The 25,792-nt window shown below is 37.4% G+C and overlaps 1 protein-coding gene across 2 annotated transcripts in view; it reads right to left on the bottom strand.

Moving 5' to 3' along the window:
* EIF5B (eukaryotic translation initiation factor 5B) overlaps positions 1-25,792 on the bottom strand; it is a 60,973-nt gene that overhangs the window by 8,718 nt on the left and 26,463 nt on the right. The window contains exons 8-15 of one of the 2 annotated variants that reach the window (XM_081156960.1): positions 24,348-24,437; positions 22,709-22,783; positions 18,838-19,121; positions 9,313-9,420; positions 9,022-9,132; positions 5,492-5,559; positions 4,759-4,900; positions 386-517 (exon numbers count right to left, since the gene is read on the bottom strand). In XM_081156960.1, the coding sequence (XP_081013086.1) occupies positions 386-517; positions 4,759-4,900; positions 5,492-5,559; positions 9,022-9,132; positions 9,313-9,420; positions 18,838-19,121; positions 22,709-22,783; positions 24,348-24,437 (1,010 nt within the window). The remainder of the gene's footprint in view (positions 1-385; positions 518-4,758; positions 4,901-5,491; positions 5,560-9,021; positions 9,133-9,312; positions 9,421-18,837; positions 19,122-22,708; positions 22,784-24,347; positions 24,438-25,792) is intronic. The other variant, XM_081156961.1, reaches the window with a different exon arrangement.

The raw sequence follows: 25,792 nt of genomic DNA, 5'->3' as shown, positions 1-25,792 counted from the left end.
CAAAATCATCCCACGTGGCCAAGCTTGGAGGGCGGTCTCCAGAACAGGGACACCCAACCGACCAGGAGCTCGTGAGCAAATGGCTCCTCACTCTGAAACCTGCCAAAACGCCTGAGAAAAGGTCATGCGTATCCTAGGCGCTCATTATGTTTCAGGAAAACAGTTTCTTCCCAATTAACTCAGTTTTAAAAATTTAAACATTCGAACTACGTGCTTTCTGATTTACGAAGGAAAAGGGATAAGGGGAAATGGAAACCACTAAGTGCCATGAAGGGAAAAGACCAGCATTAGGAAAAGTGCCGATTTTATTACAAAGAGCGTAAGGAAAGAAAGCACCGCTTGATGAGATGACAAAGGCACGTCACAAGGAAGGGACGGCTCTCACCTGCTGTGCAAATTCCACGATGATGGCCTTTGCTCGCTCCTCAAATTCATCCTTTGTGTTTTTTTTCTGCTTCTTTAAAGTGGCCGCCACATCGGAGTCGGGGCTCTTTTTCCAATCATACAGCCTATCAATCTGAAGAGTTTTTCATAGAAAACATTTAATAAGGTTAACAAAAGCTCCAGAAAACCCTCATGTAAATTATATTTATCCAGAAGTATGAATTACTCATATTTTATTGCACCAAAGCCCCTGAAAACCTGCTGAACTCATGTCCTCTTAAGTTAGAAACTGCTGAGGTCCATGCTGCCCATCAGCCTCTGGCTGGTCCCTGAGAAGCAGCCATTTGTTTGCAAAAGACAAGATGCTAGAATGACCTGGCATCATCATGATGTTGTTGGAATTCCAAAACAGTTTTGGATTAATAGTACACAGGAACAAGGATTAATTACAGCAAGGACCATCGCCAGGAGAACAAAAAATAAAAAATAATAATTGGATCTCAGAGAATAGCACATTTTAATTGTTCTATTGCTCAAATTAGGATTTAATCTGTTTAATCAAATCTATTTTCCCTCACTTTTCAAAAGAGTGATAAGTGGATATAGAGACAAAAATGATTTAATAGTTTTTTAAAAAGTGGCTCAGTCTAGGGAGATAATATAAAAAAGGAGACCAATAGGAGAAAAATCAGCAAGTGGTAATAGACCGAGAAATGATAAAAATAATAAAATTAGCATACAAGGTCCTTAAATTATGTATAAGTATATATACAACTTTGAAGGAAAAAACATGAAACTTGTAGTTAAAATATGTATATATATATGTAAAATCTGAAACGAAACGAAAAATTCACTAAGTGAGCTTAAAAGCAAATTACATGCTGCAAAAGAAAAGATTAGTGACCTTGAAGATACAGCAGTAAAGAATGATCCCAGCCGAAGCATACAGAGAGACAGGATGAAAGGCAGAAAGAGAAAAAAAACTTCAGTCACTTACAGGACAACATTAAGAGAAGTAACTCAAGTTCTGAAAAGCCCGATAATTCTATCAAACACTTTAAGAAGAGAAAGTGAGAAAAGAGTGGAAAGATATCTGAACAAATAACGACCATGAGTTTTTAAAAAAATTGATTAGAAATTCACAAATCTAAGAAAATCAAAGTAGGATAAATGTAAAGAAAACTATTATGTAATCTCATTGATGAAACCCTTTAAAAACTCTTAAAAGCAGCCAAAGAAAAAAGATACATTACATATGGGGGAACAAAAAAATGACTAAACATAAAAGCCAAAAAGCAATGATGATGAAGGAAAAAAATATCTTTTAAACCTAGAATTCTATATTAAGTGCAAATATTCAGAAAATATTTTGATCTAACAGATAAAAACACAACACGTCTAAGCAAGGCTTCTAACAGTGCTAAGCATACCTTTAAATGCTTAGGTCAGAAAAAAACAAAAACAAATCAAGGATCTAAGCTTCTACCTTCAGAAACTGAAAAAAGAAGAGCAAATGAAAACAAAGAAAGTAGAAAGAAGGAAATGACATAACACTGGGAATCAATGACAAACAGTAACAGACAAACAAAAGAGAATATCAATAAAATCAAAAGCTGGTTCTTTAAAAGACAAATTTCTCTACTGACAAAATAAAAATAAAAAACCTAAATAAACTACACCAACTTAAGAAACTCCAAGCTGATGTAGACTTTACTGATGAGTTCTATAAACCACTTAAAGAGGAAACACTATTTCTACACAACTCTTTCAGAAAGTAGAGGAAATACTTCTTAACTAGTATTATGAGGCCATCATTACTCAGATATCAAAACAAGTCAAAATGAATTACAAGAAAACTTCATACCAAAATCCCTCATGAACCTAAAAATCTGCAACAAAAATGAGCAAATCAAATCTAGCAATAGAGGAAAAATATATCATGCCCAAGTACACTGATCATGACCATGGTTTATTCCAGTAGTGCAAGGTTAGTCTGACATTTAAAATATCAATAGTAAGCAACAGTGCTGGAAAAACCTGACAGCCTTCACTAAAATCAACTAGGAATGGACCACAGACCTAAGTGTAAAATACAAAACTCTAAAACTCCTTTAAGATAATAGAGGAAAAAACCTAGATGACCTTGACTGTGTTAATAATAATGGTTCCGATACAACAGCAAAGGCTCCTGCCAGGACAGAAAGAACTGAGAAGCTCCAGTTTCATTAACATTAACAATTTCTGCTCTGTGCAAGAGTAAGTCAACATAGTAAGAGGACAAGCCACAGGCTGGGATAAAATATCCAAAAAAACACGGCTGATTAAAAAACCAGTATCCGAGATACATGAAGAACCCAACAAAGAACCCAATTTAAAACTGGGCCAAAGAGCTCCACAGACGCCACCAGCGATGCACAGATAGCAAACAAGCACGTCACAAGATGCTCCACATCTATGCTACCAGGGAAACACAAGTTAAAACAAGGTAACACTACACACCTATCAGAATGGCCAAAACCCAAAACACAAGACGAAATTGAGGATGTGGAGCAATGGGAACTCTCATTCATTGCTGATGGGAATACAGAAAGGTATCACCGCTTTGACAGTTTTGCAGTTTCTTAACAAAACTAAACACTCTTACCATAGGGTCCTGCCATCACACTTACCAAAGGAGTTAAAAACTTATCCACACAAAAGCCTGCACACGGATGTTTAGAGCCTCTTTATTCGTAAGTGCCCAAACTTGGAAACAGTGGGTAATGGTTAAACTGGTGCACAGACAACGGGGTACTATTTATTGCTTAGTGAAATGAGCTATCAAGCCAAGAAAAGGTATGAAGAACCCTTAAATGCACCTTGCTAAGTGAAAGAAGCCAATCTGAAAAGGCTACACACTGTAAGATTCCAACTATATGACATTCTGGAAAAGGCAAAATTATGGAGACAGTAAAACCATCAGTGGTTGCCAGGGATGAGGGGGAGGGATGGTGAATGGGTAGAGCACAGAGGATTTTTAGGGCAGTAAAACTACTCTGTATGACACTATAATGATGAATACATGTCATATACATCTGTCCAAACCCACAGAATGTACAGGAGTTACCCCAAATGTCACCTATGGACTTTGGGGATAATGGTGTGTTAATGTAGCTTCATCAACTATAACCAGCCTAGCACTCTGATGGGGGTGTTGATAAGGGGGAGGCTACCCATGTGTGGATGCAGGGCTATATGGGACGTCTTTATACCTTGCCCTCAGTTCTGCCCGGGGATGGGGGGGGGGAAGGAGGAGAGATCAATAAGAGAGAGACACAGTGATTGCTTGCTTCCTGCAGGAAGCATGCAGGAGGCAACCAATCAATGTTCTCGAGCGCACGCTCTCTCTCTCCCCCCCCCCCAAAATAAATAAATAAATTAGGTTTTGTCAAAATTAGAAATCTTTGCTCTTCAAAACACATCATAAAGAAAATGAAAAAAGTCTTTGACTGCAAGAGTATATCTGCAGTCTACATAACTGAGCAAGGACTTATATCAACAATATGTGAGAGACTAAAATTCAACACTAAAACAGCAATCTAATAAAACGTGAGCAAAGGATTTTAAATAGATACTTCACAAAGACAGGTCGCAAATAAGCACATGAAAAGATGTTTGATGCCATTAGTCAACATGGAAATGCAAATTAAAATGATTTAGCACTACACACTTATTAGAATGGCTACAAGTTAGCAAGAATGTGTAGAAACTGGAACTCTTAAACACTGCAGGTTAAAATGTAAAACTACTGGTACAATCCCCTTGGGAAAACGTGTCATTTTCTCACAAAGTTGAACATACATATACCATATGACCCAGCAATTCTGTACAAATGTTCACAGCCCCATCATTAATAACCTAAAATTAGAATCAATCTAAATGTCCTTCAACAGGTGAATAAAGTGAGGTATTATTCAGACAATAAAATATCACTCAGCAATAAAAAGAAACATCCTATGACATATGCAACAACGTGGGTAATTCTGTAACAACATGAGTAGTGAGAAATGCAAGACTGAGATGATCACACACTGTATAACATGAACTTATACAACAGGCAGACTTAGTCTACAGTTACGGCAAGATCAGTGTCTGTTCGGGGTTGGTGGAGAAGAGGACAGACTGACTGTAAAAGCACACAAGGGAATGTTCTGGGCATATGGAACTGGTCTATATTCTGGATGGTGGTGGTGAAGAGTATGTGTATAAATTTGTCAAAATATGTTGAACTTACCAAGAATGTATTCTTACATGAAAGTTATACTAAGATATTTTTTAATCAAAAAACCTAAAAAGCATGTTTTCACAATTTAATTTTTCAGAAGCAGAGCTTACCTTATTGAGTGCAACAATGAAGGGACATTTTTTAGATTTCAGAAGGTTGATAGACTCAATTGTCTGGGGCTCCAAACCATGCATGATATCAACAACTAAAATGGCAATATCACAAAGAGAGCTGCCTCTGTTTCTCAGATTACTGTTGAAAAGAGGGAAAAAGATACATAAATAGACATCTTGAAATTAACTTTTACTTAAAGAAACTTAGTATTTTAATTTCTTTGTAAAACCTAAACAAAAAGAACAAAATGAAGCACATGCATTAAATTCAAGTGGCATTCATTAGCCCTTCACTTGCCAAACGTTTATCTGACAGCAAACTGACACCAGATGGAATGAGTTAGTTCTCGAAGTAACTCCAATATTTCTGCCAGTTTCACTGACGAAGGGCTTTTGCACTAAGAAACATGGATGGCCAAGAGGCATCAAGGTAAACTCCACCTGTGAGGGGTTTCCCAGGAGATAGACCATGTATATGTATGTATTACAATTTGTTCTTCTTTTCTCTATTTAAAAAACAAGTATCAAAATAAAATACCACTAAATCAGTAAGGCACAGAGGAAGATAACTACCTAGAGTTCTGAGGTAGAAACCACGGATCTCAAAATACTGCCCAAAGATTAAGGACTAGTCAGACTTTCTTACTGACTGAACTTTTAGACTCAACGGTTTCAAGCAGTTCAGTTTCAAGCAGTTTGCTGGAGGAAAAAAGACTCAATTTGCTCTTACCTAAAAGACTCATGCCCGGGGGTATCAATAATCAGCATTCCTGGAATCCGTAAGTTCTCTCTGTCAAACTAGAAAAGATGGGGACAAGTGGAGAGTTTAAGAAAGCCCATAACAATAAAAGCTTATTTACAAACAATTTGCCATGAAAACTTTAAATTATTACTTTTTTTCTAAATGAACTATTTTGAAAATAGTGAGTCAATCAGTGAAGCACAACAGTAAATATTTTCATTAATATCAAAAGGAATTTTGCAGCAAAAAATAAAATATTTCCACCCTGGCCGGTGTGCTCCGTGGTTAGAGCATAGTCCTGTACACCAAAAGGTGACGGGTTCGATTCCCAGCCAGGGCACATGTGGGAGGCAATCGATTAATGTTTCTCTCTTACATAAATATTCCCCCCCCCCCCTTCTCCCTCCCTTCCACTCTCTCTAAAATATAAAAAATATCCTCGGGTGAAGATTAACAAACAAAAACAAAGAAAGAAAACATTCCCTTTGTTAAGGTCATAAAACTATGGGGTAGTATAAATCTGAGCAGAGTACTAGTAATAAATGACAGTGTGGTCATCTGAGAGTGATTATAAAAAACTGACACGTAAGAGGTTCTCAAAATCTGGGAAATTTCTCTGGTGCAATTTTAAACTATTCTAAACTCTGAAAAATATCTCAAGTATGTTTTAAAGAAAATTTATCACATCAATCTAAAATAGTAAAGAATAAATTCATATTCTGCTTCATTCAAAATCACATCTGATTTTCTGGATAAAAGCACATAAATGAAACGGAAAAATTACAATGGGCCTGACCGAGACATTCTCTTAGGCTAAAGAATAGCACTGACCAGCAAAACACTTTTTACTTTGCTTACTTATACTTTTTGACAATCTTCAAATGATTTCTTCAAAATCCTATCTCCTGATCTAGTTAAAAAATGATTCAAACGTAAACATTTTAAATCTGCATCCTGGTGGTCCTGAGTTAACATTCACCAAGGACTATAACCACTTCCACCGCAGAGTCTGGAATACGAACACTTGTAACTATCACATAAAGATTCTCTGGAGAACTTTAACACAGGCCTAAAAAGTCATGCTCTTCAACTATGTTCTAAAATAACAGCAGATTTCAAGTCCTGGCAACTGGTGGAATAAGCTGTTAAATGTATTTTGAAAACTGGTGGAATAAACTCCCCAATGACACAGAAATATCAGGTAAAATACAACCAAAATAAATTTTAAATACCAAATTTAAAAAACTGTAACTCAAGAAAACTGTCCTAAAATAAAGATTTTAAACTACATGCTGAAATGGAAGACCATGCAACTGGAAAACTGACCCAGAATCAACACCAAGATGAAAAAAGACGTTACTTAAAAGATGAAAACCAACTTGTGATCAACCTGAAGGGCAATACTTAGTGTGAGAAGAAAGTGGAGTAATTTAAAATACTTAAGAAAATGTGAACAAAGCATTTTGTATGTAGCCAACTGACGGTCACAAGTAACTCCTCAATATTAAAAAAACTCAAGGAATATTATTGCCATTACTCCTTCCTTAGGAATCTACCAGAGCCCTGGCCAGTTTGGCTCAGTGCTTAGTGTTGGCCTGTGGATCAGAGGGCCTTGGGCTCGATTCCGGTCAAGGGAAGTACCTCGGTTGCAGGCTTGATCCCCAGCCCCGGTTGGGGAGAGTGTGGGAGGCAACAAATCAATGTGTCTCTCTCACACTGATGTTTCTCTCTGTCCCCCTTCCACTCTCTCTGAAAAGCAATGGAAAAAATATCCTCAGGGTGAGGATTAAAAAATAAAAAGAAGGAACCTACCAGATGACAAGCTTCATAAAGCATGTGCACACAAAACAAAAACTGGAGAGACAAGCTCACAGACCCTTTCTATATAAAGAGCTAAGACTAATTAAGGGACAAAGGGAGATACTAGTATGTGATAACATATGCTGTGTGTCAGTCAGTTATTGCTTCTCAGTTCTAAATTTACCGATTTGACCTGCTCTGTGACAATGGAACTGGAGAATTGTTAGCAAGGTCCAGTTCCAGGTCTGGACCGAGTCATGTCTAAGAAACGCCTGGAACATCCTGCTGTACCAGACAGGCTGGATGCAACAGAAGACCAGTAAGACTATGAATTGTATCAAAAGGACTCAGGGGCCAACCACTGGGCCAAGATGGGACTATCTCAGCACAATAACTGGAACGGATTAAAACACAATAACATGTTTAAATCCAAGAGTTTATAATATAAAACCAAGCCAACTTGGTCACTATTCTGAAAGTGGGTAAAGGGAAAGTATCAGATGTTTATTCTGCCTTTCCTACACATAGTATCACCAAGTAACAAAACAGTAGATGAGGCAGAGTTTCTCTACAGAAGTAACCCAATAAAGATGGATGAAGGCACTGGAATATCAACATTTTGCAACCATCAACACAATAAGAGGTAGAGATTTCTTTAGCAGTTACTCCTGGGTGGAAGAAGACTGATTAGAAAGGGGCATAGAGTGCTTCTGAGGGAACTGGCAAGGCTCCATCCCCCAGCATGGGAGACACAAAGGGCGCCTGCATTAATCATGATGGTACATGAAGCTTTACGCTAACCTCGTGTGGTCTTCACTGAGTTGCAGTTGGCATAAGCAGATGGAATATCTCCGAGCAGAGAAAATGAGGACAAAGCATATATAATTAACCCAACAGCGGGAAAGGAGCAGGGGAGGGCCTAAAGACAAGTGTGTGTTTTTCTGTTAATCCTCACCTCAGAATATTTTTTCCATTGATTTTGAGAGTGTGGAGGGAGGGTAGGATGGGTGGCGGAGAGAGATTGAGGTGAGAGAGAGAGACACATCAACTGGTTGCCTTCCACACAAGCCCTGACGGTCCGGGGATCAAACCTGCAACCCAGGTATGTGCCCTTGACCTGGAATCGAACACAGGACCCTTCGGTGTGCAGGCTAAGGCTCTAACCACTGAGCCACACCAGCCAGGGTGGAACTCAATTTTGAAACATGGAAATCTACGGTAAAAGTATTAAAACATGGAGGGGAGCCCAGCCAGCATGGCTCAGCGGTTGAGCATTGACCTAGGATCCAGGAGATCGAGACTTGATTCCCGGTCAGGGCACATGCCTGGGTTGTGGGCTTGATCCCCAGCCAATCAATGACTCTCTCATCATTGATGTTTCTACCTCTCTCTCCCCCTCCCTTCCTCTCTCTGGAATCAATAAACACACCCATATATATGTATAAATATATATATTTATACATATATATAAATAAAATGGAGGGGAAGAATATACTAACCTCAGAATATGAGGGAGTAGGAGGAAAGGAAATGGAATGTGATGAATCCTACAATATCTAAGGTTTTATTGCTTAAAGAAAGATCTGAGGCAAAATAGGGTAAAATGGCATATATGTTAATTATAAATGGTGAGCATATAGTATTCTATTCTTTTTTCCTATGTTTGTAGTTTATATCATTTTTTAAAAATCAAAACACACGAAATACAGTATACTCACATTTTTAATCATCTTAGTCTGTTCATTAATAGCTTCAAGGGGAACATTGGTGGCGCCAATTTGCTGTGTGATACCACCTGCTTCACCATCTTGTACATGCGTGTGACGGAGCTGGGGTACGACAGCATATTCAGATTTGTGTTTCAAAATGCAAAAAGAAGCAAAGTAGTAACATATTTATTGTATACAATAAGAGAATTCCACAGGTGTGCTATGGTTTACATTAGCTTTTCATACAGTAGCATTCATTTATTTAAAAAGTTCTATCAATGAGCAACAGCATTTTCTTACCTTATCTAGAATTTTTGTCTTCCCTGTGTCCACATGTCCAAGTACACAAATAACAGGGGCTCTTAACTTTTCTGTATTTACATTTTTACTATGTTCAAGTCGTCGTTTCTAGGAAGGAAAAAAAAACTCAGAAATATTATTTTAACCCCTATCATTATTTTTCTTTAAATGATTTTGCCTTGACAAGAGAATGCCACAGCCTCATCCCAGTTCTTTCTGGATTAAACTACACGTAATCGCACATTACAACGTGAACGTTAGAATCTAATTCCCATCACAATACCGGGGAGCAAGCAGCAGCCTGGTTTAGAGTAGCTCTGTCAATATGAATGCCAATGATGTGAAGCGTTGGCTCAAGCTTCGAAACACTTCTGCACATGGCTAATTTAATGGAGTAGAATGAATGGAAAAGAAACTGATCTTTTTGCCATGTTTACTATTCACTATGACCTCTACCTTATGTGGCAGGGTTATATAAAAAGAGGTAAACTCTTGCATTCTAAATGCTTTATTAGAACTTCAAAGTTGTAAAACATTTTAAAGCAATTTATTTCAAAACTTTGTTCAGTGTACAAACACTATAAAACCTATCAATTAGAAGAAAGTTTACTTACGCCTCAGCCTAAGATATCCAATGGCACTTCCTACCTTCCTAATGTATCACTAAGCACAAGAAAGTCTGTCCTTGAACAGCAATGTAGCATTTACCTCAACACTTCAACTTTCTGAGAACCAAATAAAAACACATGCCAGGAGTTCTTTCAAATGACCTTTCCAGGGTAACAAAGCTGCCATTCAAATGAGATAAAGACTTTCATCCAAACTCTGAAGTAGTATCACTTACAATACTATTTTCCATCTAGAAAGCATTTTTGTAGGAACTCTTTACTTTCATTTTTACCACTAGACACTGGATCTTTCTATAGAAAGTGCAATGAAAAGAACGTTTTAAAATGTCTAAGTGAGGTGCTAGTATTTACTAGCAAAGAGCAATAAATGAGCTTCATATTTTTACTGCTGGAATGTGAACATCTTGACCTTTGGATCTGATATGGTGGAAACTGCCTACTTAAAGTGTTAAAATTTTCTAGAAGGCAATATAGTATAGATTTTAACTCGGAAATTCTACCTCTCAGTATCTGTCTTGAAACAATGACATGACAAGTACACAAAGATGCATGTGTACAACAGAGTTTGTTCACTGCAGTACTATTTATAATAGTGAAAATTAGTAACCATTTAATCTTCTTTAGTGGGGGATTTCTTCACAAGTGTCCCCGATACCGAAGGGTGATGATACATATCTGGTTGCATAGAATCCTATAGGTACAGACCCCTATCCACAATGGAACTACTTAGGAAGTATGGGGTGAGTTTCAGACAATGATAGTATGCAGCAAGGTTTGAGAACCATGAAGTTTGTTATGGACTGAAATGTATCTCTCCCAAATTCATACACTGAAGCCCTAACCGCAAATTTGACTGTATTTGGGGAGAGGACCTTAAGGGACATAATCAAGGTTAAATGAGGTCATAAGGGTGGGGTCATAATCTGATAGGTCTGCTATCCTTACAAGAGGAGAAGAAATAAAAAAATCAATCTCTAAGCACACACAGGGGAAAGGCACGTGAGGTCTCAGTGAGAAAGCAGCCATCTGAAAGCCAGGAAGAGAGCCCCCACCAGAAAACAAACCTGCTGGCATTTTAATCTTGAACTTCAAAGCCTCAAGAACTGTCAGAAAATAAACTACTGTTGTTTAAGCCACCCAATCTGTGGTATCTTATTATGGCAGACCAAGCAGATTGATACCAAGTTAAAACAGAATCCTTCTATAAAATGAAATACAGTATGTGGCTATTAAAAGCGTTGAGGTAGGACTTCTTGAATGACGGAATGAGGAGCTCAGCAAATCCTCTCCCCAAAAAGAAAAGATAAAACTAGACAAAGTAATCAAAACAACCACTTAAAAAAACTTTAGAAATTGGCCAAAGGCATATAACAAATTGAGAAACATTTCATTCAAGAAAATCTACTGACCATAAGTAAGAGCAGCGGAAGCCTGTGCAGTTTTAGTCTGGAGCTGCACCATCCCACTCCCCACCCCGACTGCTCCATGGGGTAGAAGTGGTATAAGCGACGGGGCCGGGGGTTCCATACGTTAGAGTGTTATAAAAAATTATAGTGATCTCAATGGCAAACAGAGATAAGGCTAAAATCACAACTAGACTAAGGTCTCAATACTGGGGGAGCAAGAGATGACTGGGAAGGTCCGTCAGAAATTCAACAGAGAGGCCTGTGGAATAAGACAAGGAAGGCAATGATAAGATCCTACTTATTGCTGGTGGTCCAGAGAAGTCCTTAGTGAGTTACTGGTTCATGGCTCAACAAAAGCCTTGCAATGCATGAAGTAAAATCCAGAGTGGATTAGTAAACTGACAAATCATGTGGCTGACCACTAAAATACGCTAACCCACACGCAAGGCTTAAAGATAAAAACAAGAATTATAAAATGAACCAAAAAGACTCCACAGAATTAGTCCACAGGATTCACCAAAAGCAAATAAACAGAAGTAACTAAAATCACCACATTTGTAGGGAGTCAGTGGGATTCGGTCTTGCTTATAATATATTCTCTGAAATGTCCACTTGTCAACAAAAATTTATAAGACATACAAAGACACAGGAAACTGTGACGTGTGTGGTATGTGTACAAATGGGGAAAAGTGGTCAACAGAATATGGGCCCCTGAGAGAGACAGATTTTGGACTTAACAAAGACTTGAAAGCAGCTACTATGAGTATGTTCCAAAGACTAAAGGGAACCATGTTTAAAAGAAAGAAGGAATGGCTCATCAAGATGGTATCAAGCCCTAGCTGGTTAAGCCCCTAGCTGGTCTGGCTCAGTGGTTAGAGCGTCGGCCCACAGACTGAAGGGTCCTGGGTTCAATTCCGGCCAAGGGCACACGTACCTCTGTTGCCGGCTCCATCCCCGGCCCAGGTCAGGGCGCGGGCAGGCGGCAACCAACCCAGAAGGAAAAGAGACAGAGAAATAAGCAGAAAAAAGATTTGAATAATAATTCAAAAAACTTCCAAATTTTGACAAAAAATATTAATCTACACATCTAAAAAGCTCAATAAACTCCAAGCAGTATAATTACAAAGATACCTACAAGACACATAGTTAAACTGTTTTAAAAGCCAAGGTCAAAAAGAAAATCTTGACAGCGAGAGAAAAACCACTCACTGTTTATAAGGAAACTCGAAAAAGATTAATAGCTTAGTTTTCGTCAGAAGCAATAAAGGCCAGAAGGCAATGCGATGACATATCAAAGGGCTAACTAGAAGGCAAAAAACTGCCAAGCAAAAATTCTGCATGCAGCAATATTATCCTTAAAAAAGGAAGGTGAAATGACACTTTCCCAAACTTAAAAAGACAAAGAGCTTACTGCTGAAAGATCGGCACGATGAGAAATAACACAGGAAGTTAATCAGGCTGAAATGAAGGGCCACCAGATGTAAGTCAAAGCTAACGTCACATGAAGAAAAAGGGAGCAATGTAATTAATCGCTCATTATGTAATAAATATAAAAGACAGTGAAAATGTATCTTTTTCTGTTTTCTTCATTTAACGGATTTAAAAGATAACTTCACAAAATAATAATTCTAAAGTTGCATGGCTGAGCTAATAATATACAGAGTGGGACAGAAGTAGGTTTACAATTGTGAGTATGTAAAAGTTTGTTCTTGTTTATTATTTATTTTTCATGCGAACAATTGTAAACCTACTTTGGCCCCACCCTGTATAAAGATGTAATAAATATTACAAACAGCACAAATGCAGGGTGAGGGACGGGCTGGAGCTAAACTGTAGAAAAAAAATGACAGGCAGAAACGATCTATATAAAGAAATGAGGAGTACCAGAAAAGTTAATATTTAGGTTAATATTAAGATGCTTTAAATGTATTTTTCTCCTTTTTTCTCTTAATTCCTTTAAGATATAAGGTCAAGTAAGACATTAATAACACCACTGTTTTACTCGGTTTATAACATTTGTAAACATATGTAACAGTAACAGTGCAAAGAAAGGTGGAAAGAATGGATCTATATTGGAACACAGTCTCTACATATTTTACTAGAATTAAGATACTAATAATCTGAAGTAGATTAGATACAAATTATAATGCATAGAGCAACCATTAAGAAAATAACTTAAGCCCTGGACAGTGCAGCTCAGCTGACTGGGTGTCAACTCCTGCACCAGGAGGCTCCGGGTTCCACTCCCAGTCAGGATACATGCCAGGGTTGTGGGCTCCAGCCCGTCGGGGGCATGCAGGAGGCAGCCAATCGATGTTGCGCCCTCACATCAATGTTTCTCTTTCCCTTTCCCTTCCTCTAAAAATCAAAAAACTATTCTTATAAAAACACCAAGAAAAATTTTAAAACAGATACCAAAAGCCATGCAATATGTAAAAAAACAAATAGGAAAAAGGGGAAGAAAGTCCAACCATATGCTTAATAATTTTAAATGTGAATCAATTAAATACCCTTAAAGGCAGATTGTGTGACTGAAGACAAAATTCACCTACATGCTGTTATCAAGAGACTTCAGATTCAAAGCCACAGATAGACTGAAAGTGCTAAGGCTGAAAAAGACATACCATGCAAATGGGAACTATAAAACAGCTGGTATAGCTATATTAATACCAGACAAAAAATATTAAGATACGCAATAAGTTTGGGAATTTGAATAACCCACTCTCAGTAATGGAAAGAAAAACTGCACGTAAATGAGTATGTATACAGAAAATTTGAACACTATCAACCAAATGGACCGAACTAAACACCAGACCCACTGACAGAAGCCACATTCTGCCTTAGTGCAAAAGAGACATTTTCCAGAAAAGGCCATACGCTAAGGGATAAGATAACTTTTAATTATTTTTACATGACAGAAGCTATACAAAGTAAGTTCTCCAACCACAGCAGTCAGAATTTAGAATTAACAACAGAATGAAAATAATGAAATCCACACATTTGTAAATTATGACAATGTACTTCTAAATAACACATGGGTCAAGGAAGAAATAGTAAAAGAAGTTAGAAAATACTTTGAACAGAATGAAAACAAAAATAAACATACCAAAATTTATGGGATACAGCTACAGCAATTACTTAGGGAGAATTTGTAATTTTAAGTGCCTAAGAGTATTAGAAAAGTCTTAAATCAATAATTTAAGTTATCATCTTAAGAAATTAGCAAATGAGAAAACTAAGCCTAAACTAAAGGGAAAAAATAATAAAGATAATAAAAAGAGCAATTAAAGAGAAAACAGAAAACCAAACACTGGGTTTTTGAGAGATCAAAAAGATGGAAAATCTTTAGCTAGACAAAAAGAGAGGAGACACAAATCACCAAAATCAGAATAAAGGAGGAGATGCTACTACTGACTTAACAGAAACTTGTAAGATTGAAGGATACTATGAACAACTTTATATTCACAACTTAAGTAAAACACAATAATTATCAAGAAGACAAAAATTATTGAGCATAAGATGAAAAAGAAAATATAACAAATAATATAAGAAAAAGAAACTGAATGTTATTATAAAATCTTCCCATAAAAAGAACATTAGTAGTAACTTCTGCCAAACATTTAAAACCATAAATAACATAATCCCTCACAAACGCTTACAAAAGACAGAGAAGAAACACCTCCCAACTAATCCTAGGAAGCTAATATTAAACTGACACCAAAGCCAGACAAACACATTATATGACAAGAAAGCTACTAACAAGTATCACTCCTGGGTACCACAAAATCCTCAAAAAAATATTACAAGCCAAGTCCAGTAACACATAAAGAGGATTACATACCTCTATCAAGTGGGATTTGTTCCAGGAATGCAAGGTTGGTTTTACATTTGAATACCAATAATGAATACATTAATACTGAAAAGGAAAAAAAAAAATTGCAATAGTCTTACAAAGGCATCCATCATCCAGTCATGATAGAAAACCTCAGCAAACTAGGGAAAGAAAGGAATTTCCTCAAAAATTCCTGATAAAGGATAACTAACATTATAGTTAACGGTTAAAATCTGAATGCTTTCCTCCCAAAGACTAGGAACAAGGCAGTATTCTATTCAACGATGCACTGTCCTAGCCAGGGAAATCAGGCAAGAAGAAGATATGAGCAGCAGTAAGACTGGAAGTGAAGATTTAAAACTGTCCTTTGATAGACAACGTGACACCAATTAAAGAAAATTCTAAGGACCCTTGAAAAATTATTAGAATAAAAAAAAATTTCAGTACAGTTGCAGGATGCAAGATCAATCTACAAAATTAACGATTACCTTAAAACAAAACACAGAATTAAAAATGTAAGAAACTAAAAGCATAAATTTTTTAGAAAAGAAAAAGAACAAAATACTGATGACCTTGGGACAGGCAAAAATTTCTTCAGCACGCCACCAGAAGCACGCTTCACAAAAGAAAAATCTGATTAAGTGGATGTCATGAACATTTTAAAATCATGCACTTCAAAGAAACTATTAAAAAACAAAAAGGCTTTCAGCTCTGTGGAGGCCTAGGTCCAACCTTCCTTGGTCTGGAATCTGTGTCCATCCCACACCAGCCACCTCTGCTGCTGAAGCTCCACTCCAATGGGGAAGTGGGTGCCACACCTGCCCTTGCCCCCAATATGGGCCCCATGGGTCGGTCTCCAAAAATGTTGATGATGACATCGCCAAAGCAACCGGTGACTGGAAGGGTCTAAAAATTACACTGAAACTAACCATTCAGAACAGACAGGCCCAGACTGAGGTAGTACCTTCTGCTTCTGACCTAATCATCAAAGCTCTCAAACGACCATCCAGAGACAGAATGAAGCAAAAAACCACCAAAACAACAGTGGAAATATCACTTCTGATGAGACTGTCAACACTGCAAGAGAACTCTCTGGAACCATTAAAGAGATCATAGGGACTGCCAAATCTTGGGTTGCAATGTTGATGGCTGCCACCCTCATGACATCATAGATGACATCAACAGTGGTGCAGTGGAATGTCTGGCTAGTTAAGAACTACAAAGGGAAATATTTCAATTAAAGATTATTTGACAGCCCTGGCTGGTGTGGCTCAGTTGGCTGGGCATCACCCTGGGCACAGAAGGATTGCCGGTTTGATTCTCGGTCAGGGCCTATGCTGTGGTTGCTCTCATATCAATGTTTCTCTCTCTCTCTCCCCTCCTATCTAAAAATCAATAAAAATTTTAAAAATCTTTTTAAAAAAGGAAAGAATAAGATTATTTGACAACCAATGGGTATAAAAGATGAAAAAACCCCCACAAAAACAAACTCTTACAACTCAATAATAAAAAGTCAAATTGCAAAATTTAAAAATGGACAAAAACATGAATTACTGTTTTACCAATGAAGACACAGTAATGGCCAATAGCACGTGAAGAAATACTCAAGATCATGAAAGTATAACTTAAAACGACAATAAGACAAACTACTCACACATACTAGAATGGCTAAAAATTGAAAAGATGAACAGTAACAACTATTATGGAGAATGTAGAGAAACTAGAACACTCAACTGGGGTAATCTATAATTATGCAGCCACTATGGAATATACTTTGGCAGTTAAAGACAAATCTACCATATGATTCAGCAATTTCACTCCTAGGAATGTACTCAAAAGAAATAAAAACACATTTCCATGCAAAGACTCATATGCAAATATTTATAACAATACTATTCTCAACAGCCAAAAAGTGGAAACTAAAATGTTCTTTAATTGGTGAATAGACAACAATATAATATGGTATATTTATACAACAAAACATTATTCGGCAATAAAAGGGAACAAAGTACTGATATAACTACCACATAAAGGAACAGAGCAAGTGAAATAAGCCAGGCACGAAAGACCACATATTACAGAATTGAACTGTTATGAAATTTCCAGAAAAGATATCTACAGAGACAAAGTAGATTAGCAGGTGCCTGGGGCTAAGAATGAGGAATGACTTGTAAACTGGCACAAGGAACCTTTTGGTGGTAATAAAAATATTCCAGAGTTAAGGTGTGTTGATAGTTACACAACTATAAATTTATAAAATATCACTGAATTGTACACCTAAAACAAATTAATTTGTCGTATGTAAACCATAGCTCAACAAAGCTGCTTAAAACTGTGTTGAGCTAAGAGACCCATAGCATTTTGTTATGTAAAAAAAATACATCTCTCCAAAATGTATTATGTAACTTACTTTCAAGTAAACATTTTTTTTGTTTTTTAATATATCTTTATTGATTTCAGAGAGAGGAAAGGAGAAGGAGAGAGACAGAAACATCAATGATGAGAGTCATTGATAGAGCCCACAACCCGGGCATGTGCCCTGCCCGGGAATCAAACCCTGATCGCCTGGATCCTAGGTCGATGCTCAACCGCTGAGCCACGCCTGGCTGGGCTCAATTACACATTTTTAAAAACTTAAAGCACATACACAGAACTATGAACAAGTCTGGGAGTGAGATAATGAGGAAACTTGTGCTTTCTGCTTTATACCCATTTTGTTTGCTTGTTTTTAAATTTTCAAACGCAGAACAAACTCTCTCACATGGGTATAGAACAAGGGAGTTGGCTTGAGTAGGTGGTGTAGGAAGATGCAGAGTCACAAACAGAGGACAGGAGGAGGAGGCTACTGGCATCTAGTGGGTAGAGGACAGGGATGCTGCTGCTCAACATCCCAAAATATAGAGGACAGTCCCCCCACACCAAAGAATTACCTGGCTCCAAAACCTCAGTAGTGCTGGGGTTAAGAAACCCCAATTTACAACAATAGTCCTTAGACCTTTAGAAATTCAGAAAATGTATCACTATTGGGACTTTACAGAAGGAAATGGCAAACACTGATATAGGTATGTTTTTAAAAATTGAAAACTTAGAATTACTCATGAAAAGACAAAAAGGAAAGCTAAAATAGCTTTTAGCTTTAAAACAGCTTAGCCTCCTCAAGCAAACTAGTTTTTATAGCGTATTATTTACGGCAAGCTGACATAATTGAAGAAAACTCTCCCTTGAAACCTACTGATTAGGTAGGAAACATCCGCTAAGTCTTCTAGGTATGCGCACTTGAATAGCCAGAAGCCACACTGGCCCATCAGATTTACCTGGACACAATCAGATGCCTCAGAGTGGCTAACTGCACAAGCAACGCAGACACTTAGCCAATGTTTCTAAGTAGAGGGCCCATGCTCAGAATACCTCTGCACGCCTGGAAACCATCCCTCAGAGAGCACACTAAGATTCTGAGCGCACAGGAAAAGCAGGAGGCGGCCGGCTGACTTGGGTAAGGGGGTGAGGTCCTTGGGTTACATTATGTCCAACTTACAGAGCTGGACAAGACACCACTCCAAGTAGTAAGTGCTGCTCAATGACTGCCCCTGTTGTGGAGCACAGTTCTCAGGACCACCGAGGACGGAGGGAAGGAGCAGAGAAAGGGAAAAGCAAGTACCTCAATCCTCCGCTTTGCTTTGTCATAAGCCCTTTCTTCCTTAGTTCGATCATCGTCAGAGTCAGATTCCGAGTCTGAGCTCACTTCTTTACTTGGCTTTTTATCTAACGTTCTCCCCGCCTCTCTCTCATCCGACCCCTTCTCATCGTCGTCTTCAGCTTCGCTGCCCTCACTGTCTCCTTCGTCGTCCTCTTCGCTCTCTTCCTCCTCCTCCTCTTCCTCCTCCTCCTCCTCTTCTTCCTCTTCAGGGTTTTCTTTTACTTCTATATGCACTGTGTTTCCTTCTTTCAGAAAAACGAGATTTTAGAATAAATGAAAATTAAAAAGGAGATTCCCATCAACATAATACAGACCTTAAAGACAAATTAAGACAACATTATATCATTAATTCCAAATTAACACTTTCATGCATCATAAGTGCAAAGTGTTTATCTACATGCTACAAGGAAGACTGCTACTTAAAGTGAAAATTTAACATGTTCATCCATGAGTAAGGTAATCAAAAAGGACAGACATTACTAAGCCAGGACATGAGGGCAGAAACCCAGGATGACGAGCATTCCCAGTCCTTCTTTCCCCTGGGGGTCATGTGCTGACTCTGGAGGAGGCAGTTCAAAGGCTGGCAGTGCTCTCACTAGCCATCAGTGACTAGAGGCACTGCGAGTTCAGGCCTACCAAGGATTCCGGGCAAAGTGGCCGAACACTGTTTAACACCTTTACTGTGGGGTGAAGTCCTGAAGAACTGCACTGCAGGAGTAGGGTGAACAGCAAGTAAACAGAACCTCCCCATTCTTGGCAGAACACTTCAGGATTCTCTGAATTCTAAATTTTGAATAGTTAACTAATGTTTATTATTCCTACTTCACTCCTGGTAGATGTACAAAGAAATTCTTTCTAGAGGAAGAAAAAAAAATCCTTGACCACAAACTATTTCTACAGTTTTACAAGTATAATATCTAGCACAATATATAAAAATAACAAACGACATGAGAAAATAGTTCACGTGACGAAAGCCAGCATACCCCTTCCACTGAAGTTATAAAGCCAAAATTTAGCCCGGCTGGGCGTTGCACAGTGGTTCAGCATTGACCTAGGATCCAGGAGATTGCGGTTCAATTCCTGGTCAGGGCAAATGCCCAGGTTGTGGGCTCAATCCCCAGTTGGGGGTGTGCAGGAGGCAGTCGGTCAATGATGACTCATCATTGATGTCTCTATGTCTCTCTCCCCCTCCTCTCCCTTCCTCTCTCTGAAATCAATATATATTTAAAAAAAAAAAAAAGCCAAAATTTTAAAATGACTATGCTTCTAACATCCATGAAGCAAAAGATAAGATTAAAATTTTTAGGAAGTAAATAAAACCATTAAATAGTTAAGTGGAAATTCTAAAACTGAAAAGTACAGGGGAGACAAAGAGCCCAAGGAGAAAATTAATGAACCAGAAGACAGTTCAGAAGGAACAACCTATAATCTAGCCCTGGTCAAGTAGCGCAGTTGGTTAGAGTGTCGTCCTGATATGCCAAGGTTGTGGGTTCAATCCCCGGTCAGGGCACATACAAAGATCAACCAATGAATGCCTCACTAAGTGGAAAAACAAATCGATGTTTCTCTCCCTATCTAAAAATCAGTAAAAATTAAAACATTTAGAAGAAGAGGCAATCTAAAATAAACCATGGAGACTCAATAAGATGTAACATACAGAAAAGAGGAAAAAATATAATGCAATGATACAGTAACAAGGTCTATCTAGTCATAACTAGAATACCTGAAGGGAAATAATGGCTCATAGCATTGCAAACTGATAAAAACATAAAGCCATACATTCATAAAGCTCCACAGGTAAAATAAATAAAAAGAAATCAACCCTAGCCACATCATAATAAAACTGCCGAAAACCAGACACGTGTAAAATTTAGGTTCACACTGGAATTCTCAACAGAAATAATGGAAGCCAAAACAAGGGAACAGCATCTTCGAAGTTCTAAGTAAATAAAATTTTAGCAAAGAACCCCTCACTCAGTAAATATACCCTTTGAAGAATGAAGATGAGAAAAAGATATTTTTAGAAAAGCAAAAATGGAATATCTCACTAACAAATTCATACTAAAGGAAATTCTAAAAGGAGTTCTTTAGGCAGGAAGAAATGACCCCAAATGTAAGGTCAGAGATGCAGGAAGAAATTAAGCACAAAAAAGCTAAGAATTTAAGTAAATTTAAATAAATATTGACTGGAAAAAGTAATATGGTATTATGGGGTTTAAAAAGGAAAATTAAAATAAATTAGAACAGTAACATATAAATTGAGAATTGGGTAAATGTTATTCAGATATTCATTCAATGGTCTTTGCATTGTCTGGGAAGATGGTAACATTAGACAATGATAGTTCAAAGATCCATGTTAAGAGTCTTCAGATTAACACTAAAAGTGAAAAAGTACAAAACTTCCAAGCTCACAGCAGGAGGAAAAAATGTTAATGAAAAGACTCCCACAATCTAAAATAAAGTTAGAAAGAGGAGAGGGAAAAACAGACAAAACAAATAAGAAGGATTTAGTATGATAAATATAAAACCAATATACTTCATTAATTTCATCATATGTTAGGTGTAATGGGCTAAGTGCACTAGGTAAAAAATAAAGACTGACAAACTGGAGGAAAAAAATCTCCACTGCATGCTGTTTAAGGATACAGAAAGTAATAAAGATAGAAAAAGCGCATGTAAATCAAAGCTTATGTAGCTATATTAAATAATATCAGATAAAGTAGACTTTAAAGCAAACGGCATTGCTAAAAAATACAAAATAAAGTATAAATATAATATGAATAAACAATATATCAATAAGAGTCAATTCATTAGAAAGATATAAGACTGTACTCACCTAATAATATAGCACCAAAATATAGAAAGCAAAAGTTGACCCAACTCAAGGAGAAACAGACAATCTACAATCATCGTGGGAAATTTTTGACACAATACTTAGTAACAGAAAAAGCACACCAGAAAAAACTCAGAATAGCATAAAAGACTTAATCAAAATGATCAGCAAACTTTACTAAACACAGTGAACAAGACACCCAAGTACTGCAGGATATGAGCTCTTTCCAACCACATATGAAACATTTATAATAATCAACTATTTTCTGGGTTGTAAGTTAAATCTCAATACACTGCAAAGGACAGAACCATGTATAATCTTTGATCACAGTGAAATAACAAGAAGATAATTAGTTAAGTCCCCACTTATGAAAATTGAGAAATACACTTCTAAATGAATGATTGGTAAAGTTAATATGTATCAAAATGTACACTTAAAAGATCAACATATCAGAACCTGTAGAATGTGGCTAAAGCCATGCCTAAAGAAAAATTTATTATTTTAAAAATATGTATTGGCGGGGGAAAGACTGAAAAACCAGAGAGACAAATATACATTTCAAAAAGGAAAAAAGCCAGCAAATTAAACTCAAAGAAAGTTGATTTTAGAAATAAAAGATAGAAAGTAATTAGAAAACAAGACATATTTTATTCATAATGATTAGGAACTATACTATTATTCGTATTAGATTTTAAGTTAAAGGGGCTTTTTGTAGGCTACCTTTAATAACTTAACCTCATTTATAACATTATCACTCTGAAAAACCATATTCTAAATCCCAGGCAACTATTTTACAAGTGACCTTCTGAAAAACCACAGGTTCATGAAATGGGATACACATGACGATTTAGGAACCAGGGCAATGGAGAGAGCAAAACTTGGTCTCTCCCCTCGGGAAAGCTCATATGGTGGTCATTACCAGGAAACTGACTATTCCTTTAACTATATCCACCTCTAATAACCACTGGACTTACCAACAGTTGCTTACGAGTTATTTACCTTTTTCTCTCTCCTCATCACTGACCATAGCTTCCCAGTCATCCAGTCCAGCATCCTCAGTTTCTTCTTCCTCTTCTGTAAATAAAAGTTTTCATTAAAGACAAAGAAAGAGTGGAAAATTATGCTGACATAAAAAAGAAACATTTTAAGTATGCAAGAAATACACAATTTCATTATCTTTGGAACTATTTTTCAATAGAGCTAGCATGTTATAATTTCCTATTAAATGATTCACAATCCCCTAGTATTTTGAATACAGGTTGGGGACAAAAGTAGGTTTACAGTTGTATGGAAAATAATATAATTAATAAATAAATAATACAAGAATAAATTTTGTTTCATGTACTCATAACTGTAAACCTACTTTTGCCCCACCCTGTATACTAGGGCACACGATCACACTTGGTTCTTGAAGACAAATGAAGTTTCATATATATCTTCTTTTAGAACTTTCAACTTAACTTGATATATATAAAAATTTATTACTTATTTATTTTGCTTTAACCTCTATAGATACATACAAATACTACATAAATTACACAGTTGCAAGTACAAAGCTACATCTCTACTCCAGTTGAAAATAAAAACAGATATTGTGCTTACAACCCAAAAACAGTCAGAAAAGTATTATTAAAAACTTAGTTCTGTCCTTAACAATAAGGACTCTCTTTTTACTGAAATCCAATTGGGCAAAACTATTCTCAAAAGATGAGAGCACATGTAGTATTTGCTTCCCTGGAATAATCATCATTTGTCAACAAGTTTGGGTAAGTCATTTTGAGGAAGAGTAAATGAAAATCAGGAACATGTGCCCAAAGCATCCTTCCAATTTAGCAATGCTTTCTAATGCTACAGACATCACCTAAAATACTGGACTGCTATTAAAGCACATCAACCTGAATTTCTTGAATTTCATTATGCTAAGCTGAAATATGTCCAAATGATTTTTTTACACTGAGAAATGATGAGGGCAGGTAGGGGGGATTACTATCAATAATATTTTTCACTGGTGTGGGTCAGTCTTGACATCCTTGAATGTTTCCACTCTCACTGCTGTCTGTGAACACTTGAGATCTGTTGATTTTACCATACATTATGCTAGCCTGCAGCTCTCCTATCAATATCTAGTCTCATGAATGAGAACACTGTTTATCTTTAAAAAAAAGAAAAAGGAAAGCCAGAGACTTTCTTCAACCTAAAAATACAAACACTGAATAAACTGAATTGATTTACTAAATAAAGGCTGACCTCTAAGAAGGTTTTAAAAAAGCAAACTTTTATGGCTCTTAAAAAGTTCTAACTAAAACTGCTTCTAATTTGTTTTGGATGGATTAAATAAAGAACTTCTGGTCCTCTTGGCACCACCTAAGATTTATGGCCAAACAATAGAAACAGAGAAAACCCAAAAACCTCTATCCTCAGTACAAAAATTTTACAGGCACTTCTGAAAAAAAAAAAAAGAAATGATCCAAGTCTCACTTCTACACTTTTTCAAAGTGGAATGAAATGATTTAGGAAGGACTATTTTTAAAGAAGGCCAACCTGCCAGATATTTGGTTTTCCCAAACTAGTGATAACTAAGACACCTTTTGACACACCAACTCTACTTAACAGGAACTTATTAGTCAATGCTACTGGCCTGGTTCAACAGGAGGTGGTGACTCTTCTTTTTCAGGAACTCCTTGTTCCACAGCTTCTACAGCAGCACTTAATTCTATTGGCTCAGACACTGAGTAAAGGGCAGAAAACAAGTTAATATTTTTTCAGTACATAATTTTTGTTAGGATATTCTGTTAAGTATTGAAAAAACATTAGTGTAAAACTAAGTTCTTTATCAAGTTAAAAGATGTTTAAATATTAGTTGTATATTTTACAGAAAACAGTTTTACTTCCTGCTCAAGGAACATAATATAAAATTATAGAACACCAAGCAAAAAAGAAAAACTAAGAATGACAGTTGTGGCCTGGCCAGGTAGCTCAGAGTCGTTCTGATACACTGAAGTTGCGGGTTTGATCCCCGGTCAGGGTACATACAAGAATCAACCAATGAATGGATAAACAAGTGGAACAACAACTTGATGTTTTTCTCTCTTTCGAATCAATAAATAAAGAAGAATGATAGTTGTACTTTTCAGTTAAGAATAGTTATTCATAGGGTAGGTCAAGATGGCAGCATAGGTAAAAAGCATAGGTACTCGCATCTTCCCATAATCACATCAAAATTATAAGTAAACTATAGAACAACCAACATTCAGAACTGCCTGAAGTGTGGCTGAATAGAAGTCCTACAACTAGGGAATTAAAGAAGAAACCATACTGAGACTCGTAGGAGGGGCGGAGGCATGGAACAAACTGGTCTGACACCCACTTGTGGCGTTATTTAATTGGGAAGGATATCTTGGCTGCGGAGGTCCCAGTCCCAAACCAGACCCTTCAGCCCAGGGTTCCAGGTACCGAGAAGACCAGACCCCATAACTTCGGGCTGTATAAACCAGCAAGGACTGGCTGAGTGACACAAAGGCTGTTAGGGCCCCAGGCAGTTCCTTTTAAAGGGCCTGCACAGAGTATTACTCTGACTCACTTCCTCTGAGCTCCAGCACTGGGGCAGCAGCTTGGAAGGATCCAGGGACATATGGGGAGGAACTAAATTGTCTGGCATCAGGGCAAGAGCTGGGGGGGGCAGCTTCCTCCCAGACAAAAGTGCTGGCAGAGGTCATTGTTCCTTTGCTGAGACCTCCCCACCACAGAGCCGATGGACAGAAACCATATCTAAGTCTCCATCAACCTGGATCACACTGTTTGCCCTGTCCTGGTGATTCCCTGAGATCCTGCTCCACCAATTTGTAGGCCTACCAAGCTGTTTCCAGTGGTTTTTCCATATAAATGGTCTGTCCTGGATCAGGCTTCAGACTTTCCTAAAACCAATCAAACAAGCAGCAGCTGGCCTCAGCATGCTGGTATACCACCTCTCAGTAAGTGGCCCCAGGACCGGCACGAGCAGCAACCTGCCTTGGTTCACAGCTTGGCCTCCACTGGGCACCTCCAAGGCCAATACAAGTACAGTCATCTGCAGATCACTCTGCA

Source organism: Miniopterus schreibersii, assembly GCF_964146895.1.
Source record: "Miniopterus schreibersii genome assembly, chromosome: 13".
Lineage (NCBI taxonomy): Eukaryota > Metazoa > Chordata > Mammalia > Chiroptera > Miniopteridae > Miniopterus > Miniopterus schreibersii.
The sequence above is the reverse complement of the archived record's forward strand: the minus strand, read 5'-3'. Positions and strand labels throughout refer to the sequence as shown.